General features: G+C 45.4%; 1 protein-coding gene across 1 annotated transcript in view; it reads right to left on the reverse strand.

Moving 5' to 3' along the window:
- The window catches only part of STT3A (STT3 oligosaccharyltransferase complex catalytic subunit A), a 43478-nt gene that overhangs the window by 6316 nt on the left and 15489 nt on the right, over positions 1 to 21673 (reverse strand). The window contains exons 4-15 of the mRNA XM_040326431.1: positions 19667 to 19788; positions 19362 to 19507; positions 17204 to 17294; positions 17004 to 17110; positions 16728 to 16892; positions 14743 to 14923; positions 12573 to 12728; positions 12396 to 12487; positions 12143 to 12298; positions 4018 to 4206; positions 2424 to 2540; positions 1178 to 1280 (exon numbers count right to left, since the gene is read on the reverse strand). Of these exons, the coding sequence (XP_040182365.1) occupies positions 1178 to 1280; positions 2424 to 2540; positions 4018 to 4206; positions 12143 to 12298; positions 12396 to 12487; positions 12573 to 12728; positions 14743 to 14923; positions 16728 to 16892; positions 17004 to 17110; positions 17204 to 17294; positions 19362 to 19507; positions 19667 to 19788 (1625 nt within the window). The remainder of the gene's footprint in view (positions 1 to 1177; positions 1281 to 2423; positions 2541 to 4017; positions 4207 to 12142; positions 12299 to 12395; positions 12488 to 12572; positions 12729 to 14742; positions 14924 to 16727; positions 16893 to 17003; positions 17111 to 17203; positions 17295 to 19361; positions 19508 to 19666; positions 19789 to 21673) is intronic.

Here is a 21673-nt window from a genome sequence, read left to right on the forward strand (position 1 = left end):
TAAGCCCTTTTTTGTGGCAGCATGGCGGTGCCACATATACACTACAGTGCAAAAGTTTTTGCTGTCAATTAAGAATGTTTTCAGAAATAGAAGTGTTATTAGATTAATGGAAATGATCAGAAGAGAAATCCAATCAATATTTGGTGGGACTACCCTTTGCTTTCAAAATGGCATCAATTCCTCTAGGTACACTTGCACACACAGTTTTTGAAGGAACTTGGTAGGTAGGTTGTTCCAAACATCTTGGAGAACCAAGCACAGATCTTCTGTGGATGTCGGTTGCCTCAAATCCTTTGTCCTCTTCATGTAATCCCAGACAGACTCCATGATGGTGAGATCAGGGCTCTGTGGGGACAAAACTAGGGTTGTCCCGATACCACTTTTTTTGGACTGACTACAAGTACCGATACTTTTTTTCAAGTACTCGCCGATACCGAATACCGATACTTTTTTTAAAATGTGTCCACATATGCAGCCATGTCCCCCCCCACATATGCAGCCATGTCCCCCCCCACATATGCAGCCATGTCCCCCCCCACATACTTGGTACATACGGGCGGGGAACATTACAGCTTTCATTTGAATAGCTGTAGTCTTTCCCGCCGCGCTGCGTATAGACACTCCCCCTTGCTTTGGATTGGACAGTTCACCCGAGCAAGGGGAAGTGTCTATACGCGGCACGGCGGGAAACACTACAGCTATTCAAATGAAAGCTGTAATGTTCCCCGGCCGTATTAACCAAGCGTGGATGCGGCAGCGCAGCGGGGGGGGGGGGGGCTAGTATTCTATTTCGGTATTTGCGGGAGTAAATATTCGGAATCGGTCCCGATACTAGTATCGGTATCGGGACAACCCTAGGCAAAACCATCACTTCCAGGACTCCTTGGTCTTCTTTACACTGAAGATAGTTCTTCATGCCATTGGCTGTATGTTTGGGGTTCATTGTCCTGCCGCAGAATAAATTTGGGGCCAATCACACGACTCCCTGACGGTATGGCATGATGGGAGAAGTATCTACCTGTATTTCTCAGCATTGAGGATACCATTGATCCTAACCAAGTCTGCTCCCATTTGCAGAAATACAGCCCCAAAGAAGCCTCCACCATGCTTCACAGTTGCTTGCAGACACAACAATGTACCAGTACTGTAGTGGAAGGGTTTAAAGACTTATTTTTACCATCTGAAGAATATCCAGTAAGACCTCCAAATATAACAAGGACATAACTGACATCCAGCTCCCTCATAATCTCATAGGCTTTTTCTTCCGTGGACGCCATGGCCTGCAGAATAGAAGTTAAAAAAGTAGTTAGACATGCAGTAGGCTCCAACTAGTCAAATTTAAACATGCAAATACTGGACACTCTTGTATATTGAATGTTAATAGTTATTTAAATCCTGTTGTGGTCCTCTATGCCCCATTATTCTCAATATCATAAAATTACTCTTGGTGGCAGTTTTGCGGATTGTTGGTACAAAACTGGTGCCATTACCCAAGTAACCAAAAAACCCAACATGGCTCTGGACAATTAAAAAAAAAATATATAATGGTATCCGTGCATCCCTACTTTCAGGTAATTCCCCCCCCCCCCCCTTTATTTTACCCTGTGCATTCCTCGTGTTTTTTGTAAAGCACTTTGAGAAGCTACCTTTATAGGCGCTATATAAAATAAAGATTCTTAGTATATGTTAACTAGTGACTGGCTGTCATGACGCACAGGTTGCGTGATTTTTGAAGCATTTGTGCCGCGATTTTGTACAGGTCAAATGGTCACCAATGTAAAAAGCAGAAAAATGCCTGTAATCTGCCCCAAAGAAGCTCGCCTTCTTTTTTTTTTTTAGCTTAAGGTGTTTTTCAGGTGTTTTGCGTCAGGTGACAAAACGCTCAGATGTGAACAGGTGCCATTGAAATGAATGCAATTTCGCTTGTTGGGCGTTTTTCAGACTTATGAGCTGAAAACGCTCAGGTGTGAATGCAGCCTGAAAGGGAAAACATAAGAGCCGGTTCACACTGGGGCGACTCAGCCACCTGACGAGTCGCGTCCCATTCTATGCAATAGAACCGTTTTAATAGGAGCGACGAAAGTTGCTCCGACTTAGAAAAAGGTTCTTGTACGACGTCGGGAGCGACTCGGGGCGATTTGCATTGACTTCTATACAGAAGTCTATACTATACTATCGCCTCTGAAGTCGTCTTCAGGACAACTTGCAGAGTCGCCCCCAAAGTCGTCAGCCGCAGTGTGAACCGGCTACAAGGGTCTGATGGAAGTAGCAATTTCAAGTCTTTCAATCAATACCGCACCAAAGCCAAATCTATTATATGACGCCCCGTGTCTCTGAAACTAGTTTACAACGTTATAAAACTTAGAGCCTACCTGCTTTCCATAAGAGACTAAATAGAGTCCATTTTACAGCAAATAACTCACCTGGCCCACTCTGGAAATGTGTGTGTTATTCCAAGTGTTATTGTCCACTAGAATTGTTCGATTGGCCATCGCTGTAATCTGGTACCCATAATCCCACCATGACATAACTTTAGCATCCTTAAAAAGACAAAAAGACAACACAACAATGTTAGCTTTATTTTTAGTGACTGACAAATCCATAGGTCTTGATGTACTACAGGAGTAGAGGTTGTTCACTTAGCAAAGTGAATGAGAGCAAATAAACTGAAACTGCGTTCACTTGGAATACCCAATAATGTATGAAGGAAAATTAATAATAAAAAAAAAAAAAAAAAAAAAAAAAAAAGCACGATTAGTTCATTTATTGGAGTGAAGATCGTGTTTTCTTTTTACCAAGCTCAATAAACAATACCTTTGCCAAGTGCACAGTAGAGTCTCTTATTTTTGTAAAGCAAACAAATGGTAATTAAACTGAACTTGCATTCACTTTACAGAAGAATTCCAAGCATGGTATGTTTCTACATATTGTATTTATTGGCGTATAACACTCACTTTTTTACCCTGAAAATAGAAGCTAAACTGTGCCTGCGTGTTATACGCCGGGGGCCGTGGAAAGTTTTTTTCCTGAAACTTCCCTCTTAAAGTTAGGGTGCGTGTTATACGCCTGTGCGCAGGGCCAGACTTACCATTGGGCTTGACTGGTCTCAAGCCCATGGGCCCCGCCCAATAGGGGGCCCCTTACGTTTAGTTTTTTTCAATAATATGCCAGTCATTTAAAGTGGTTGTAATGTAAACCCTCGGACACAACATCGTCTTAAAAAATAGCCCATAACACAGGCAGCGTAACATTTGCATGACGTCACCGCGCTTGCACACATTAGCCCCTCTAAACCGGCATTTAAAGCTTGTTGGAATGCAGTCTGAGAACTTCCCCTCTGTCCGGCACAGAGGAGAAGTCTTAGTGTTTACTCCACTCTTCCCGATACTCCCCCGTGTGACTAAAGAAGACGTCACAAAAGGGGAGTGAAAGAAAACAGCAGCCGCAGACACAGCAACAAATTGTTATGGAGCATGCACAAGATTACCGACAGGGACACAGCAAGGGCGGAAGCGACGACATAATTTGAATCACATAACGCAGTATGAATGGCGCTTGAGATACCCAGAAATACAGAGAACGAAACCATCCTAAAAAAGGTAATTTTCAGGCCTCGTTTTTGATAGATAGATACATCTATCTATCCATCTGTATTGCATTGCAGCGAGCGGTTATAACTTAATTGAAAAACTGCAAAAATCGGTCGGGATCTCTATTTTTATCCAGAATTGTGTAGCTCTAATACATAGCTTGTGTATGTATCATTTTGTTCTATTTGAAGTAATGTATAGAAGGTAGGGCCCGAAAGTGACTCAAGCCCAGGGGACCCCCACCACCCCAAGTCCTGCCCTGCCTGTGCGTCTTATACGCCGATAAATACGGTAGTTAAATTTGTCCAGCTTGGACCAATGTAACTATGTATATACACTATACCTGGCTGATGTCCCTGGAAAGCCCTAAAGTAGGGACACCGCTAACCACAAAAGCATCAATCAATACAAGAGTACCATCCCTCACCTCTGGTGTGTTGTGCCTTAGCCAGTAGTAGGCTTCTCTGAAATCGTCAAAGATAATCCGGCTCCCATCCCCACCACGTGCAGACAGCACGATAGAAGGGGAAGAATAGGCTTCGCTGGTGACCCAAGTGGAATGGAATGTATAGGTGACCAGGAAGAAAGCCATGACCATGATCATACCGCTGGCAACCTGTTGGTCAAAAAGAAGACTGCATTAGGACATATGGAGGGAATCCAACCACCGATGAGAAACAGAATGTTTGCGATACGTGCTTCACAGTATCTAATCTCGGAATAAACAGAATTAGAAAAATCAGAAATGTATAACAGTTTTAAGAAACAAAAAGTAGTCTTCACAAATTTCACTGCTGACAGGGCTTCTATCTTCACCCGGTCTTCCTTTCAGGTTCGCAGGCTCCAGCCATTTGAACGGCTGAGCTCAATGACATCACAAGATCGCAGCACAGAGCTCTGAAGGAACAGCATACCCAGTGATGTCACTGTCTGCAAAACATATGGAAGATCTCCTAAACGGTGCACTTTTAGGAGATATTCATTTTAGTAACAGGTGAGCTTTATTATAAGCATACCGGTATGTAAAAGTTGTGAAGCAAAGTCTACTACTGCTTTAATGTGATACCTATGCAAGCACATTTATAAAAAATAGATATTTTTTTTTTTAAATGCGCCAAATAACTAGGGCTGCAACTAACGATTGTTTTCATAATCGATTAGTTGGCCGATTGTTTTGATTAACTGCTTGCCGACCAGTCGCCGCACTTATATGTCGGCAGGTCGGCTCCCCTGCGCGAGAGCCCGTAGCTATACGTCGCTGCCGGAGGCGCGCCCCGACTCCCGTGCGCGTGCCTGGCGGGCGCGATCGCTCGTTACACACACACAGCTCCCGGTCCCGTCAGGGAGAGAAATGCTGATCTTCTGTTCATACAATGTATGAACAGAAGATCAGTCATTTCCCCATGTCAGTCCACCCCCCCCTACAGTTAGAACACACCCAGGGAACAGACTTAACCCCTTCCTCGCCCCCTAGTGTTGACCCCTTCACTGCCAGTAGCATTTTTATAGTAATCAATGCATTTTTATAGCACCGATCCCTATAAAAATGCAAATGGTCCCAAAAATGTGTCAAAAGTGTCCGCCATAATGTTGCAGTACTGAATATAAAAAAAAAAAAAAAAAATAAGCTGATCGCCGCCATTACTAGTAAAAAAAAAAAATATTAATAAAAAAAATTTTTAACGAAAAATATGTAGAAGAATACGTATCGGCCTAAACTGAGGGGGGAAAAAAATGTTTTTTTTTATATTTTTTTGGGGGTTATTATAGCAAAAAGTAAAACATTTTCATTTTTTTTTTTTTAATGTCGCTCTATTGTTTATTTATAGCGCAAAAACTAAAAACCGCAGAGGTGATCAAATACCACCAAAAGAAAAAGAGATTTTTAATACAGCTTACCTGTAAAATCTTTTTCTTGGAGTACATCACGGGACACAGAGCGGCATTCATTACTATATGGGTTATATGGAGTACCTTCAGGTGTAGACACTGGCAATCTCAAACAGGAAATGCCCCTCCCTATATAACCCCCTCCCATAGGAGGAGTACCTCAGTTTTGTAGCAAGCAGTATGCCTCCCAAAATGGTCCTCAAAAAAGAGGGGTGGGAGCTCTGTGTCCCGTGATGTACTCCAAGAAAAAGATTTTACAGGTAAGCTGTATTAAAAATCTCTTTTTCTTTATCGTACATCACGGGACACAGAGCGGCATTCATTACTATATGGGATGTCCCAAAGCAATGCTTACAATGAGGGGAGGGAGAACATCTCCAAGACAAAAGGATTTAATTTAGAGATATACTCAAATCATAATAAATCCAACTTAGTTGAGAAAAATAAAATTTTTAAATTTAACTCGAACAAGAGGAGCCCCCGGAATCCGAGGGTCTCAAACTGCAGCCTGCAGCACTGCCTGCCCGAAGGCAGTATCAGTATTCCTTCTTACGTCCAACTTGTAGAATTTTGTAAACGTGTGGACAGAAGACCAGGTTGCCGCCTTGCAAACTTGAGCCATAGAGATCTGGTGGTGTGCTGCCCAGGAGGCGCCCATGGCTCTAGTAGAATGAGCCTTTAATGATACTGGAGGAGGCAACCCTTTCAAGCCGTAGGCCTGAGTGATTAATTGCTTAATCCACCTAGAAATGGTGGACTTTGCAGCTGCCTGCCCCTTCTTGGGCCCATCCGGTAGAATGAACAGCACATCTGTCTTCCGGATCTTCTTTGTAGCTTTAAGATAGGCCTTCATGGCCCTGACAATATCCAAGGTATGCAGCAACCCTTCCTTTCTGGAAGTAGGTTTAGGGAAGAAGGATGGTAATACCAAATCCTGGTTCAAATGAAAACTGGATATGACCTTCGAAAGGAAGGAAGGATGAGGGCGGAGAACGACCCTGTCCTTATGAAAAACAAGATATGGTTCCTTACAGGATAAGGCTGCCAGCTCCGAAACTCTTCTTGCGGAAACTATGGCAACCAAAAATACTAACTTCCTTGTCAGTAGAACCAAAGGAATATCAGCCAACGGCTCAAACGGTTGTTTCTGTAAACTTGACAGAACAAGATTTAAATCCCACGGACAAAGCGGGGATTTAACTGGAGGTCTAATACGTAAGACCCCTTGAAGGAAGGTCTTAACCAGCGAGTGGGTGGCCAGCGGCCGCTGAAACCACACTGACAGAGCAGAAATCTGTCCTTTGATTGTGCTTAATGCCAATCCTTTATCCACTCCTAGCTGGAGAAAACTTAATACTCTATCGATGGTAAATTTGCGAGAAAGCCATCGCTTGGACTCACACCAGCCTACATAGGCCTTCCAGACCCTGTAATAAATCACCCTAGAGACCGGTTTCCTGGCTCTGATTAGGGTAGAGATTACTTTCTGAGACAGACCTCTACCCCTGAGAATCAGGGATTCAGCTTCCAGGCCGTCAAATTTAGATGCCGTAAGGCAGGGTGGAGGATCGGACCTTGCGATAGCAGGTCTGGCCGTAGAGGAAGAGTCCAAGGGTCTCCCACTACCATCCTTAAGATTAGTGAGTACCATGCCCTTCTGGGCCATGCTGGAGCTACCAGGATGACTGGTATGTGCTCCACCCGGATCCTGCGCAGCAGGCGGGGTAGTAACTGGAGCGGGGGAAACGCATAAAGAAGTTTGAACTGATGCCAAGGGCAAACCAACGCATCGGTTCCGCAGGCCATCGGATCCCTTGAGCGGGACATGAACCTGTCTAGTTTCTTGTTGAGTCTCGATGCCATGATATCCACGTCCGGCACTCCCCATCTTTGGCAGAGTGCTTGAAAGACTAGTGGATGCAGAGACCATTCCCCCGGCCATAGAGTCTGGCGGCTTAAGAAGTCCGCCTGAAAGTTGTCCACTCCTGGAATGAATATTGCCGATATGCAGGGCACATGAGCCTCTGCCCATAGAAGAATCAAGCTCACCTCTCTCTGAGCGGCTTGACTCCTGGTTCCCCCTTGGTGATTTATGTATGCCACGGCCGTGGCATTGTCTGATTGAATTTTCACCGGGAACCCCTGCAATTTTGACGTCCAAGCCCTGAGGGCTAGTCGAGCAGCTCTGAGCTCCAAGATGTTGATGGGCAACTGCTTCTCTGGCTTTGCCCAAGTACCTTGGCGAGTGCAACCATCCAAAATTGCTCCCCAGCCCGTCAGGCTGGCGTCTGTGGTCACTATCTTCCAAGCCACTGGGCTGAAAGACCTCCCCTTCAGTAGATTCTGAGGGTCTAACCACCAACACAGACTTTGTCGGACTCTTGATGAGAGCGGCAACGGGATATCCAAGGCCTGTGGCCTTCTGCTCCATGCTGACAGGATGGCTGCCTGTAGGATGCGAGTGTGGCTCTGGGCGTATGGTACCTCCTCGAATGTGGCCACCATCTTGCCTAGTAACCTCATACATAGGCGAATAGTCGGTTCTTTCTTGCTTAGAACCAGTAGGATTAATTCCTTGATGGCTTTTACCTTCCTCAGAGGTAGGAACACTCCTTGTTGTTCTGTGTCTAATCTCATGCCGAGATATTCCAACTGCTTTGTGGGCTGGAAAGCTGACTTTTCTCGATTTAGGACCCAGCCGAACCTCTCGAGGTATTGGACCGTGAGGGCCACTGCTCGCTCCAAGCCGGGAGACGAGTGATCTATGACTAGGAGGTCGTCCAGGTATGCTAGGATCGTGACCCCTTGGATCCTTAGTTTGGCTAGGATTGGAGCTAGGACCTTCGTGAACACCCGGGGGGCCGTAGCCAACCCGAAGGGAAGCGCCACGAATTGGAAGTGACGCGAAGCCACCATGAAGCGTAGATATCTTTGATGTGGCTGATAAATTGGAACATGAAGGTAGGCATCCTTTATGTCTATGGACGCCATGAAGTCGTCCTTCTGGAGTGTGGCAGCTGCTGACCGCACGGATTCCATCCGAAATGAGCGGATCTTTAGATATGCATTTACCATCTTTAGGTCCAAAATTGGCCTGACATCTCCATTGGATTTTGGGATGATGAATAGGTTGGAGTAGAAACCCAGCCCCTGTTCCAGGACTGGTACCTCTACTATTACTTCCTGGGAAAGTAGATGATCTAATGCCGATCTTAATGCGGCTCCCTTTTCCGGATCGTTTGGAATCCTCGACTTCTGGAAATGAGGAGGAGGAAACCTTAGGAAATCTAATTTGTAGCCTGTGGCCACGGAAGACCGTACCCACTCGTCGGGAATGCTGGCTTCCCAAATCTCTGAAAAGAGTCGCAGCCTTCCCCCCACCTTCGTGGGTGGGGGCGCCCCTTCATAAGGTTGGCTTGGGGGCTGGTTTTGCTGGTTTGCGAAACCACTGCCTTTTGCCTCTAACAGCCTGTCCTTGTGATCTGCTGTTGAGGCCGAAGTTTGCTTTTGCAGGAGGCCGTCGATACTGCTTGGCATTAGAGGGCCCCTGCCCAGGGGAATACTGTCGTTTAAACGCAGGCCCCTGATACTTCTTCTTAGTTGGCAAGAGAGTACTCTTGCCGTTTGAAATGGTCTGAATGTATTTATCTAGGTCTTCTCCGAAGAGTCGTCCTCCATGGAAGGGCCCTACCAGGAGCTTCTTGCATGGGGGCTCAGCCTCCCAGCTTTTTAACCATAAGAGTCTTCTCATATGGATAAGGGATAACGATAAACGTGACGCTTGCTGGATAGAATCCTTGATTGCGTCTACCGTAAAACATATGGCCTTAGGGACATCCGAAAATTTTTCTGCCTGCTGGGCCGGAATAAGTTTAAGCATCTGCTTAAATTGATCCGATAATGCTTGAGCGACCCCAATCGCAGCCACAGCTGGCTGTACTACTGCCCCAGCAGTAGTGAAGGAGTTCTTAAGTAGTGCTTCCAAGCGCTTATCAACTGGATCCTTGAACACCTGTATGTTTTCTACAGGGCATGTTAACGATCTGTTAACACATGAGATGGCTGCGTCCACTGCAGGAGTAGCCCATCTTTTGGAAAATTTTTCTTCCATAGGATATAGGACAGAGAACCTTTTAGGTGGTAAGAAGATCTTATCTGGCTTGTTCCAATCTTGGAACAAAATTCCCTCTAATAGAGGATGGATCGGAAACACAGCATTGCTTTGAGGCGCCCTCAGTGAGCCCAAAGCTGAAACCGTCGATACCTGGAGATCTGGTACTGGCAAGTTGAATGTCCTATGGACCAAGTCCGACAATCCTTGAATCCACCAGCTCTCCCTCAGGGAGACTGCCCCAGACTCCTCTGTATCCGGGTCTTCGATCCCTGAACCTACTTGGTCCGTGTCCAAGAGGTCGTCCAATTCCCCTGAGGAAAGGACCTCCTCTTCTGAGGGTCCGCGCTCGGGCGACGGAGATCTATTCCGCTTACTGCCCCGCATAGCTGCGGATATCATTTTTCCCATGCTTTTCTGCATCTCTTTTAAAGAGGTGAGTAATACCTCCTCCGTGACCATCTTAGGGTTGGACTGACCCGCGTCAGCTCCAGCCCCAGATCCCGATGGCCCCAAGGCTCCCTGTAGGGAAAACAGCGGCATACCATGGTACAATACCGAGGTACACCTGCTACCTATTGGTATTTGGAACTATAAAAATTAATTGTCCAAACACCTGTTTGGGGGATAAAAAAATGCTTCCTCTCCCCTAGATGACTTTTTTTTTTTTTTTCGTTTTTGTTTCAAATCCAGGAAAGAAAAAACATTCTGTCCCCCTGAGTAGTATTGCAAAGAAAAACTATGAGATGGAAAAGAAACAGCCTATTTCTAGGCTTGACAAAACAGTCCTCTGAAGACTGCAATATCCTTTCTGGCCACTGTGTGTCCTCGGCGCCCCGTGCTGCCGCTCTGGTCTTTCTCCTCAGTTCCAAAGTATTGATGGAACAAACAAGGAAGGGCCGCCCCTTCCTTTAAGCCACTGACCCGCCCTTCCCCCCCAGCAACCTCAAACAGGAAATGCCCCTCCCGACAGGGGGAGGGAGGGGGGGATTTTGGGAGGAAGGGACCTCTCTGTTCCAGCAAACTGCAACCTGCAGCCTGGAACCATGAGGAGGTCAGCGTTTTGCCTGCTTGCAGGCTCTGAGGAGGAAGACTGAATGGAGCATCGCCTGGAGGCCTGCAGGTAAGCAAAGCTCTCTGACACACACATATATTTTTATATAACACAGGCCCCACTCAATGCTTTTCCAACACTACAAGGGAGGTCACATCTTATGGGGAATAATACATAGAGAGCCATCCTATCTTTATGATATGTGACTAGTTTGCCAGATGCAGTGCATAACTTTAGGCATGTCCCCTGTGACCCCCCAGAAAAAAACCTGCTAAGAACCAAGTTCCGCAAGTTTTCCCCTCACTTACCTGCTCCATGCCGCAGGACTTTGCCAAGCAAGAGGCCCAATCTTCCCCCATCTCCGTGGGGATGTCTAGACCTTCAGGCCCTGGGTTCCTATGAAGGATCCACTGTCCTGGGCCCATATAGCACCCTGGCAACAGAAAACTTTAGGTACCCAAAGGTTTCTAAGTTCTGGGCCCAGGGTCCAGCTCTCTAAAAAGAAAAGCATTATGGGCTATACCCCAAGGGTTTGGGGTCCGGTTACTGACCACTTTAGCGCTGAGGCTTTTTTGGACAGAACCGGTAGCTCACCTAATCCCAAGGATGCGGAGGCAAGCTAAACCATGACTAACACCTAAGACACTGGCGTAAAAACTGAGGTACTCCTCCTATGGGAGGGGGTTATATAGGGAGGGGCATTTCCTGTTTGAGATTGCCAGTGTCTACACCTGAAGGTACTCCATATAACCCATATAGTAATGAATGCCGCTCTGTGTCCCGTGATGTACGATAAAGAAAGCTCTATTGGTGGGGAAAAAAGGATGCCAATTTTGTTGGGAGCCACATTGCACGACCGCGCAATTGTCAGTTAAAGCGACGCAGTGCCGAATCGCAAAAAGTGCTCTGGTCTTTGGTCAATAACCCCCCCCCCAAAAAAATAAGAGATTATTTTAAGAACGTTCGTTCAATTTTCTAAGCGTCAGTGGGGTCAAATCGACGTTCTTTTTCAACCACAGTGACAGGGAAGTTTAGAAGAAATAGAAAACTTCTTGGTCAAAGGAATTTTCAGACAGTGTATGTGGTTTTTCGTTCAGAGATTACATTACATTTTAAAACTGAATGTTAAAATCAAGTGAAAATTTCAAACATTCTTTCCTTCAGCGAATGTACAAAGATTTTTCGCAATAATAGAATATTAACAGTAGTGATTATTTGCTCTTTTTGTACTATAAAGGGCTAATTTTAGTTTTTTTAACCCATTATGTTACTGGCCGATTAATCGATTACTATTTTCATAATCGATTTATTTCATAATCGATTTTTTTTTCGGCCCTACAAATATTCAGAACAGTAATTTAGAAAGATGTCTGTTCTTTACTAGAGTAGTTATTATTTTGAGATCTGATCATTAACAAAATAGGAGTTGCCCATCTAAATCATTTCCAAGAGACATTTGACATTTTTTAAATTAAGCATTATGTCAGGAAAACGTACCTCATTCTTAATTGGATAGGTTGCATCCTGTTGTTTTTTTGTCTTCTTATCAGGACGGCTTATATCAAGGTTCTTCATATACGTAGACAACACCTGAGATACCCCAATACCGGACAGAATACACATAACAGGGGCCAAGACCAGCATCAGACGCACCTGTGTGGAAAGGGATCAATTATCTCTATGTATCTTCTGATGCACAACACCAACAAGCTTCTAGCTAGGACTTATCAGGCACAGCACAAGATCTTACCATGACAGCGGAGAAGTACATACTGGTGACACCATACATGATGATGAAAATTCTGGCATCGGACAGATTACTGAAGCAGTAATACAGACCCACTACAAGGGAAAGAACAACATACATGTCAGCAAGAATTCCCTTTTTTTTTTCTTAATGGAGTAAAGAGCATGACATTTCTCTTACCTGGAAACATGAAGACGAGGAGCTGCAAGTCAAAGTAGTAAGAGGACCAGGTGGTAGGCTGATGCTCCGAAACGGACGCAATGATAGGAATATTGTTCTTGGCATAAGACGGATCCAGGAGGGAGTAGAAACGGCCAGTCCATGGAGAAATTTTACCTGTGCAAAAGAGAACAAGTCAAAGAATGTCAACAAAAGCACAAAAAGTTATACGCTTATACCAGGGCTCGACAAATCCCGGTCGCCAGGGCGACTAGAAATAGTGTCCTGGCGACTTGGCTTGGAAGGTCGCTGGCGCCATCTGGTGGTGAGCCGTTGGTATTACAAGCTATTACCACCAGATGTGAGCTGGCGCCATCTGGTGGTGGCCGTTGGTATTACAAGTTAAACAGCAATTCTAATGTCATTTTTCACTGCCATCTTCTTCCCTCTAATTTGAACACCCAAACATTATATATATTTTTTATCCTAACACCCTAGAGCATGGGTGCTCAACCTGTGGCTCTCCAGCTGTTGCGGAACTACAAGTCCCATCATGCCTCTGCCTTTGGGGAACATGATTGTAACTGTCAGCGGCTTGCAATGCCTCATGGGACTTGTAGTTTCACAACAGCTGGAGAGCCACAGGTTGAGCACCCATGCCCTAGAGAATAAAATGGCGATCGTTGCAATACTTTCTGTCACGCCGTATCTGCGCAGCGGTCTTACAAGCTCACTTTTTTGGGAAAAAAATTACACTTTAATTAAAAAAAATAAGACAACAGTAAAGTTATCCCCATTTTTTTTTTATATTATGAAAGATAAGGTTACGCCGAGTAAATTCATACCCAACATGTCACACTTCAAAATTGCGTCCGCTCGTGGAATGCTGACAACTTTTACCCTTTAAAATCTTCATAGGCGACGTTTAAAAAAAAAATCTACAGATTGCATGTTTTGAGTTACAGAGGGGGTCTAGGGCTAGAATTATTGCTCTCGCTCTACCAATCGCGGCGATAACTCACATGTGTGGTTTGAACACCGTTTACATATGCGGGCGCTGCTCACGTATGCGTTCGCTTCTGCGCGTGAGCTCGTCAGGACGGGGTGCGTTTTCTGGCTCCTAACTTTTAGCTGGCTCCTAGATTCCAAGCAAATTTGTCAAACCCTGGCTTATACAATAAATCCCAGTTACCCGAATCCCGCCAACTAATCCCGTTAATATCTTCATGATGAGTCTCATAACTTAAAGCTGACTTCCACGTTTATTGTCTCTTTAACTAGTTTGTTTGGGGCAGATTGAAACCATTTGCTAGACCAACAGGTGGGCCTGCTGCATAAACGGTAGGTGGTATCAGCTACATCATGGGTGCTCAACCTGTGGCCCTCCAGTTGTTGCAAAACTACAAGTCCCATCATGCCTCTGCCTTTGGGAATCATGCTTGTAACGGTCAGTAGCTTGCAATGCATCATGGGAACTTGTAGTTCTGCAACTGCTAAAGGGGCACAGGTTGAGCACCCATGAGCTACATAAAGTATACAGCAGTGCTTCTCAACGCCAGTCCTCAAGGTGCACCAACAGGTCATGTTTTCAGTATTTCCCTTAGATAAAACAGCCGTGATAAATACTTAGGCAGAGAAACTGATCAAATCACCTGTGCAAAATAATGGAAATCCTGAAAACATGACCTTGAGTTGAGAAACAAATGGTATACAGCAGTGTTCTGGAACAAAATAGAGTTAGGCCGAGCACTACTCAACAATTCATAGGCAGAATAGGTTCAATGCTTCTCAGCCAATCGTAGGCAGCTTTGTATTCTCTGAATGAACACTAAGCTCCCTCTGATTGGTGGAGATTGCGACATCTGCCTGCCTCTCCATCTCAGCCACTCAGAATACAGAGCTGCCTACGAATGGCTGAGAGAGAGAGATAGATAGAGAGATAGAGAGATAGAGAGATATATATATATCTCTATTTTTTTTTTTGCCTGGACCAACTTGGCCCAAAAGAGCTAGTTAAAAATGGTAATAAACCTGGAGTTAGGCTTTAAGTCTATTTAATGACACCAAGAAGGAACCAAGGTATCAGACAACAGCAATTCATTTCTCTGTGTCTGCCAAATCCCAGTACATTGAAAGTCCAGTTTGCTCACATACATGGAGGTCATTCCAACAATCTTTCACAGTCTCCTACCTGTCAGCATGAGCACGGCCCCCGCAGTCAGCAGGACAAATCCCACCAGGGAGATGACACTCCTGAAGAGGATCTCAAATTGCTGGGGGTTCAGTTTGCTCCGCAAGTAATCCACAAATGCGTGGATCTGACACAATCCAAAGACACCCAGGGCCGCCATGTGTTCAGAGGACAGGACAGGCTGGGTAAAGAAAAAAAAAAAAATATTTTAGATTACATAAATTACCAAAGAAAGAAAAAAAGAATAGGCACTGTACTGATTAAAAAGACATTAAAGATTTGTTGTTTTTATTGTTAAAATAACAAACATGTTATACATACCTTCTCTGTGTAATGGTTTTGCACACAGCAGCCTCCTCTTCTCAGGTCCCCCGCCACGCCCCTGGCTCTGCCCTCCCCTCTAAGTGGTATGCTCGCTCGCTCCCTCCCGAGCCCTGCTCTCTGTGTCCATAAAAGCATACAAAACAGGGGCTCGGCCCCACCCCTGCTCCCTTGTCAATGGCTATGATTGACAGCAGTGGGAGCCAATAACTCCCACTGCTGTATCTAAGCCAATGAGAAGGGAGAAAGCAGAGACAGCCTCATCTCTTGTGCACATCCTGATCAGGCTCAGGTAAGTATTTAGTGGGGGCTGCAGGGGAAGCAGCATCCAGAATTTTTTTTTACCATAATACACAGAATGCATCAAGGTAAAAAAAACTGCTTTTAGAATGACTTTAAAAGCAAACATTACTGATCCGAGATCTGCAATGAATACCAAGCTACAAAAATCAGATGTCAACTTGCATTTGCATACAGGGCACATCGGACCGATGCTGCATCCACCTAGGCAAGTAGAATTCTTTAAAAAAAAAAAAAAATTAATTCCTGCACTTCTCGTTTAACCCTCCTCTTATGTTAGCTTTCTGTTACTATCCATGATGTTAATGGGTCGGTTTTGACCCGTGTCTTAAATCAGCCATAAAATACCCTCTGAACAATTATTTATCATCCAATTTGTTTCTTACCTCTTGGTTACCTTGTTAGGCTTCTTTATCCTTGAAAATATTGGTTTTAATATTTTTGGTGTGACCCCTTAGACCTTTCTTTTGATAGCATACCTCTCATTTTCAAATTTAAAAAATGGTAAAATAAACCTCAATAGAATATTATAAATTGGTCCTAAGTTTCTTTACTTTATTTAGAGAAGCAGACAAGCAGGCAAAGAGATAGGCTCCTCCCTAACTACAGCTCACAGGGTTGAGAGGTGATTGGCTGTCAGTGTTACTAAGCAGAGAGAGTGTTTATGATTTCAGTTTTGGCACTTATTAGTGTCCTATAATCCTATATTATAACTGGGTCAGAATTGACCCCAACACCATAAACGTTTTCATTTTCACCACAGTATTTTATAATTTAGTGAAAAGGATTATTTTTCTATTACATTGTTTAAATAGAGGTTCCTGACAAAGTAAAAAAATCTTGATGCAATAAACAAATTTATGTGATACTTAGACATTCAAAACCTGAAAACGGGTCGGTTCTGACCCTAACACAAGAGGAGGGTTAAATAAAAACCTATATATCAATCAGCACAGCCACTATGATTACCTCTACACCACAAAAATCATTGCACATAACAATAGAAGTATAAAAAGTGCATATGAATAAATATATGAGGTTGTTGTGCGCACCATAAAGTGGTCTCACTCCACCCCACAGTAAATAATGCAGCAAAAAGATGCCACGCAACTCACAAACCTTTACTATAAAATAATAATAAAGTCCAAAAAAAAAAAGTCCAAAGTAGCAAGATCTTCCAACAAATCATCCACGTGTACGACCAAATGATCAAAGTGTACCACGTGGATAATTTGGTGGTGGAAGCACTTTCTACTTTAATATTTTTTTAGAATGAAGGTTTGTAGGGTTACTAGGCATCTTTTGTTGCATTAAATACAATGAAATGTTCCAGAAAATCCAAGAAAGCATGCGAGAGAACATACCTGGAATCCGACAAAGGAAATCTGCATAGACAGGATGGTGCCCAGACAGTACACAGTGCAGTAAGCGACATAGATCCGATGGGAGAAGCGGCCAGTCAGCATCAGGACAAGGACGTGAAGGGGAATCAAATTGATCAAAAACACATAACCTCCCCAGGACGAAACCTGTAAACCATCAGAAACAGGTATCAGACATTTGTTCACATGCATTCCTTGCAAGAAATGCCCAGATTAACGGGGGGGGGGGGGGGGGGGGGGTGGGGGTTTCAAGCTCACCATGTAAAAATAGGCCAGGGCACACATGGTTGCCCAGGATATGGAACCGGTCTTCACAGCCTTGATCCACATGTAGTATGTCAGGAGCATGCAGAAAATGGCAATACCTGGGTAGGGTGAAGAAGAACCAAAAACATGACGATACAGATAACCAGACATTGAAGCTTTGAGTTATTAGGATATAAACTTTCCCTGGTTACCTTCATTATCGTATGATCCAGCCACAGAACGGGAGATGTAACCCGGAACGACAGCGATCATTGCTGCTGCCAACAGACCGGCACCAGCATCCTGAAAACAAGGAAACCCTTAATGTTAACCACTTCCATACCGGGGGGCACTTATACACCTTCCCGCCCAGACCAATTTTTAGCTTTCAGCGCTGTTGCACTTTGAATGACAATTGCGTGGTCATGCTACACTGTACCCAAACTACATTTTTATCATTTTGTACCCACAAATAGAGCTTTTTTTTGGTGGTATTTGATCACCTCTGGGATTTTTATTTTTGCAAAAAAGTTTTTTTGTTTCTGTTATAAAACATTGTAAATGAGTACATTTTCTCCTGCACCGATGCCACGGCACGGATGGGCACCGATGGTACGGCACGGATGGGCACCAACATATGTGTTGTACTAATGGATGCCAATCAGTGCCAAACAATGCTTGCCAATCAGTGATGCCCATTGTGGGCACTGATTGGCATCCATTATTTCTGTCATCCCTGGTGGTCTAGTGTGTGTTTTGCATCCCTGTGTTTTGCGGTCTAGTGGCATCCCTGGTGGTCCAGTGTGGGCATCCTCGGGGGGGGGGCCGTGCTGATAATCGATCAGCACAAACCCCCCCCCCCCCGTCAGAGGAGCAGCCGATCGGCTCTCTACTGACAGACGCGAGTGAGGAAAAGCCGATTACCAGCTTTTCCTGTTTACATTGTGATCAGCCGTGATTGGACACGGCTGATCACGTGGTAAAGAGTCTCCGTCGGAGACTCTACCTAGATCGGTGTTGCGGGGTGTCAGACTGACACCCTGCAACAACGATCGCCGTGATGCGCGCCCCCGGGGGCACGCAGCGGCTTAATATCCTGAGTGGACGTCATATGAAGTCCACTCAGGATATTGAAACCACTTTGCCGACGTCAATCTGCAATTGGCGGGCGGCAAGTGGTTAAAGTGATATTAAAGTTTTTTTGTTTTGTTTTTTAAAACAAACATGTTATACATACCTGCCCTGTTTAGTGGTTTTTCACAAAGCAGCCCCAATCCTCTTCTGGTGCTCCCAACCCTTCCACCTTGACCAGTGCCATCAATAGCATATCACTAGCTATGGCGGCACTGGCGTGCTTGCTCTCGAGCCCCCACTCTATGCACCCATAAGATACAGAGCCACGGCTTGGCCCTGCCCCCACCTCATTAGTTCACTGGCTGCGATTGAGAGCCAATGGCTGTGTCTCGGCCAATGAGGAAAGACACACCTAGGACAGCCGAGGCTCCAGTGCACATCGCCGGATCGAGATGGGGCTTTAGGCAAGTAGGGGGGGGGGGGGGGGGGGCAATACACAGGTTTTTTACCTTCATGCATAAACGTCAGCCTTTACAACCACTTTAAGACAATGGCGATCTTAGCAACTACAAAAACGGTCCTGCTCACGTTGAATAAACTAAGTGGTTTCCTGAACCCTAGATCTTAACATGAGAATAGGTAAGCAGAAAATCTATAAAAGCAATCAAAAGAAAAAACTAAAATGTATGCAGAATATTTGCAAGAGATTTAGCCGTCTTTCAAGTAGATGAATTAGCAGCAGCATTAACTGCTTCCGGACCACCCCACATACATTTACTGTGGCAGGGCGGCCCAGGTGCTCAAAATCACATACCTGTATGCGATTTCGTGCACGCGGTTTAAGGGGTGCACATGCCGCTTCCGCTGCGATAAGACACAGTTGGAAACAAATCAGCGGGTCCGGCGTTAGCAAAGCACACCGCTGATCTGTCACCTGCGGGTGAACACGGCCCAACAGAAGATGTATACCATAGGTGTGCGCAGCCTATTGCATTAAGGTGTGCACCCCAAAGCCCAAACACACACTACTGATCGCTTAGGGTGTTCGATCAGAAAGGGAAGGGGCAGGTCAATTACATATTTATTGGCCCCTTCCCACTCCTAAAACATCCCAGCAGCAACAGCCGATGGGAGAGGAGGGAAGCTGCGGGGGGGGTTGATGGGAGAGGAGGGAAGCTTTGGGGGGGTGGGAGCCAGGTCAGTAGGGGGAATCTGTGCTGCACAGAGTGATTGGGGTGTGCCCGGGAACACCCTGTGCGCATGCCTATGATGTATACACTGATGTGCCACACTTACCTTTAGCTCTTTGGTGAGGTGGTAGGTCACAATGGTGGTGAAGGAGGAGAAGAGAGGAGCCAGAAACACACATACATTTCGGATGTCGATGGTGACATGAAAGAAGTGCATAACGTGGTAAAATGCTGCCGATGTGATCATCAAACCTAAAGAGGAGCCATTACAATAATTATAACATCTTCCAGGGGATACCAGAACATTTCATCAGATGCAATGTACCAAAGAAGCCTCGTCTAACACATGACAAAATAAGCTTGGCTAATGAGAGGACATCAGGCACAGTCCATCGCCTCGATCTTACATACCTGGATAAATGGTTCCCCCAATAATCCTCCCTAGTGGATACCAGGCACGGTCATCGAACCAGTTATGGAAGTTGTAAAATCCTTCCTCTGTCAGAAACCTTGTGGTTCGGTAGTTAAAGTACCTGAAAAACGCAGAAAACGGGACCAATTTTTTAAAAACAAACAAGTCAATGGGACATCTTCTAACATCATTTTGGAGCAGAGTTGAACTATCTGGGCCATATAGATTTTAAACATTCAGGTTGCCGAGCTCTCCCTATATAATGAGTCGCAGATTCGCTTTTTTTCACCTTAATGCATCCTATGCATTAAAGGTGTTGTAAGGTTTCGTTTTTTTTTTTTTTTAATGACAAACATGTTATACTTGCCTCCACTGTGCAGTTCGTTTTGCACAGAGTGGCCCTAATCCTCCTCTTCTGGGGTCCCTCGGCGGCTGTCTCGGCTGCTCCCCGCAAGAGCTAACCCCCTTCATGGGAAGAGCTCTCCCAAGGGGGTTAGCTTGTGGGAGCGCTCTCGTGATACAGCCGGCGGCCATAGCCACCGACTATCACTTGGCACCGCCCCCCGGCACGCCGTGTCATTGGATGCGATTGACAGCAGCGCGAGCCAATGGCTGCGCTGCTAGCAATACATCCAATCAACGCCCAGACTCCGTGGAGAAGAGGACGCCAGACACGCGCACAGCAGGTGAACAGGCTCAGATAAGTAAAGCTGGGGGTTGGGGGGCAGTCATTGCCAGGTGTTTTTTCACCTTAATGCACAGAATGCATTAAGGTGAAAAAACACGAACCTTTACAACCCCTTTAAGGTGAAAAAACACCTGGCAATGATGGCCTCCCCCCCAGCCCACCGTTTACTTACCTGAGCCCGTTCACCTGCTGTGTGCGTCCCCCGGCGTCCTCTTCTCCACTCCTTCTTAGTGTTGATTGGATAGATTGATAGCAGCGCAGCCATTGGCTCCCGATGCTGTCAATCAAATCCAATGATGCGGCCAACAGGGGGGCAGGACCGAGACATACACTCTGTGTCTATGGGACGCAGAGTGTATGAGACGGGAGTGCGCCCGCAAGCTAACCCCCTTGGAAGAGATCTTCCCGAGAGGGTTAGCTATTGCAGGGAGGAGCCGAGACAGCCGCCAAGGGACCCCAGAAGACGAGGATCGGGGCCACTCTGTGCAAAACGAACTGCACAGTGGCGGCAAGTATGGTATGTTTGTTATCTAACCACTTAAGGACCGCCTCCTGCACATTTCTGTCGCCAGAATGGCACGGCTGGGCACAAGCACGTTCAGGTACGTCCTGTGCTAGTGCCCAGCCATGGGTCGCGCGCCCGCGAAGCACCAGGACCCGCTCGCCGCTGGAGTCCCGCGATGGGTCCCCGGAGCTGAAGAACGGGGAGAGCTGTGTGTAAACACAGCTTCCCCGTTCTTCACTGTGGCGGCGTCATCGATCGTGTGTTCCCTTTTATAGGGAGACACAATCGATGACGTCGCACCTACAGCCACACCCCCCTACAGTTGTAAACACACTTGAGGTCACACATAACCCCATCAGCGCCCCCTTGTGGTTAACTCCCAAACTGCAATTGTAATTTTCACAGAAAACAATGCATTTTTTGCTGTGACAATGGTCCCAAAAATGTGTCAAAATTGTCCGAAGTGTCCGAAGTGTCTGCCATAATGTCGCAGTCACGAGAAAAAAAAAAAAAAGCCGATCGCCGTCAGTAGTAAAAAAAAAAATCAAATAAAAAACAAAAAACGCAATAAAACTATCCCCTATTTTGTGAACGCTGTAAATTTTGCGCAAACCAACGGATAAACGCTTATTGGGATTTTTACCAAAAATATGTAGAAGAATACGTATCGGCCTAAACTGAGGAAAAAAACGTTTTTTTTATATATTTTTGGGAAATATTTATTACAGCAAAAAGTAAAAAAATATTGAATTTTTTTCAAAATTGGCGCTCTATTTTTGTTTATAGCGCAAAAAATAAAAACCGCAGAGGTGA

This window comes from Rana temporaria, chromosome 10, assembly GCF_905171775.1.
Source record: "Rana temporaria chromosome 10, aRanTem1.1, whole genome shotgun sequence".
Classification (NCBI taxonomy): domain Eukaryota; kingdom Metazoa; phylum Chordata; class Amphibia; order Anura; family Ranidae; genus Rana; species Rana temporaria.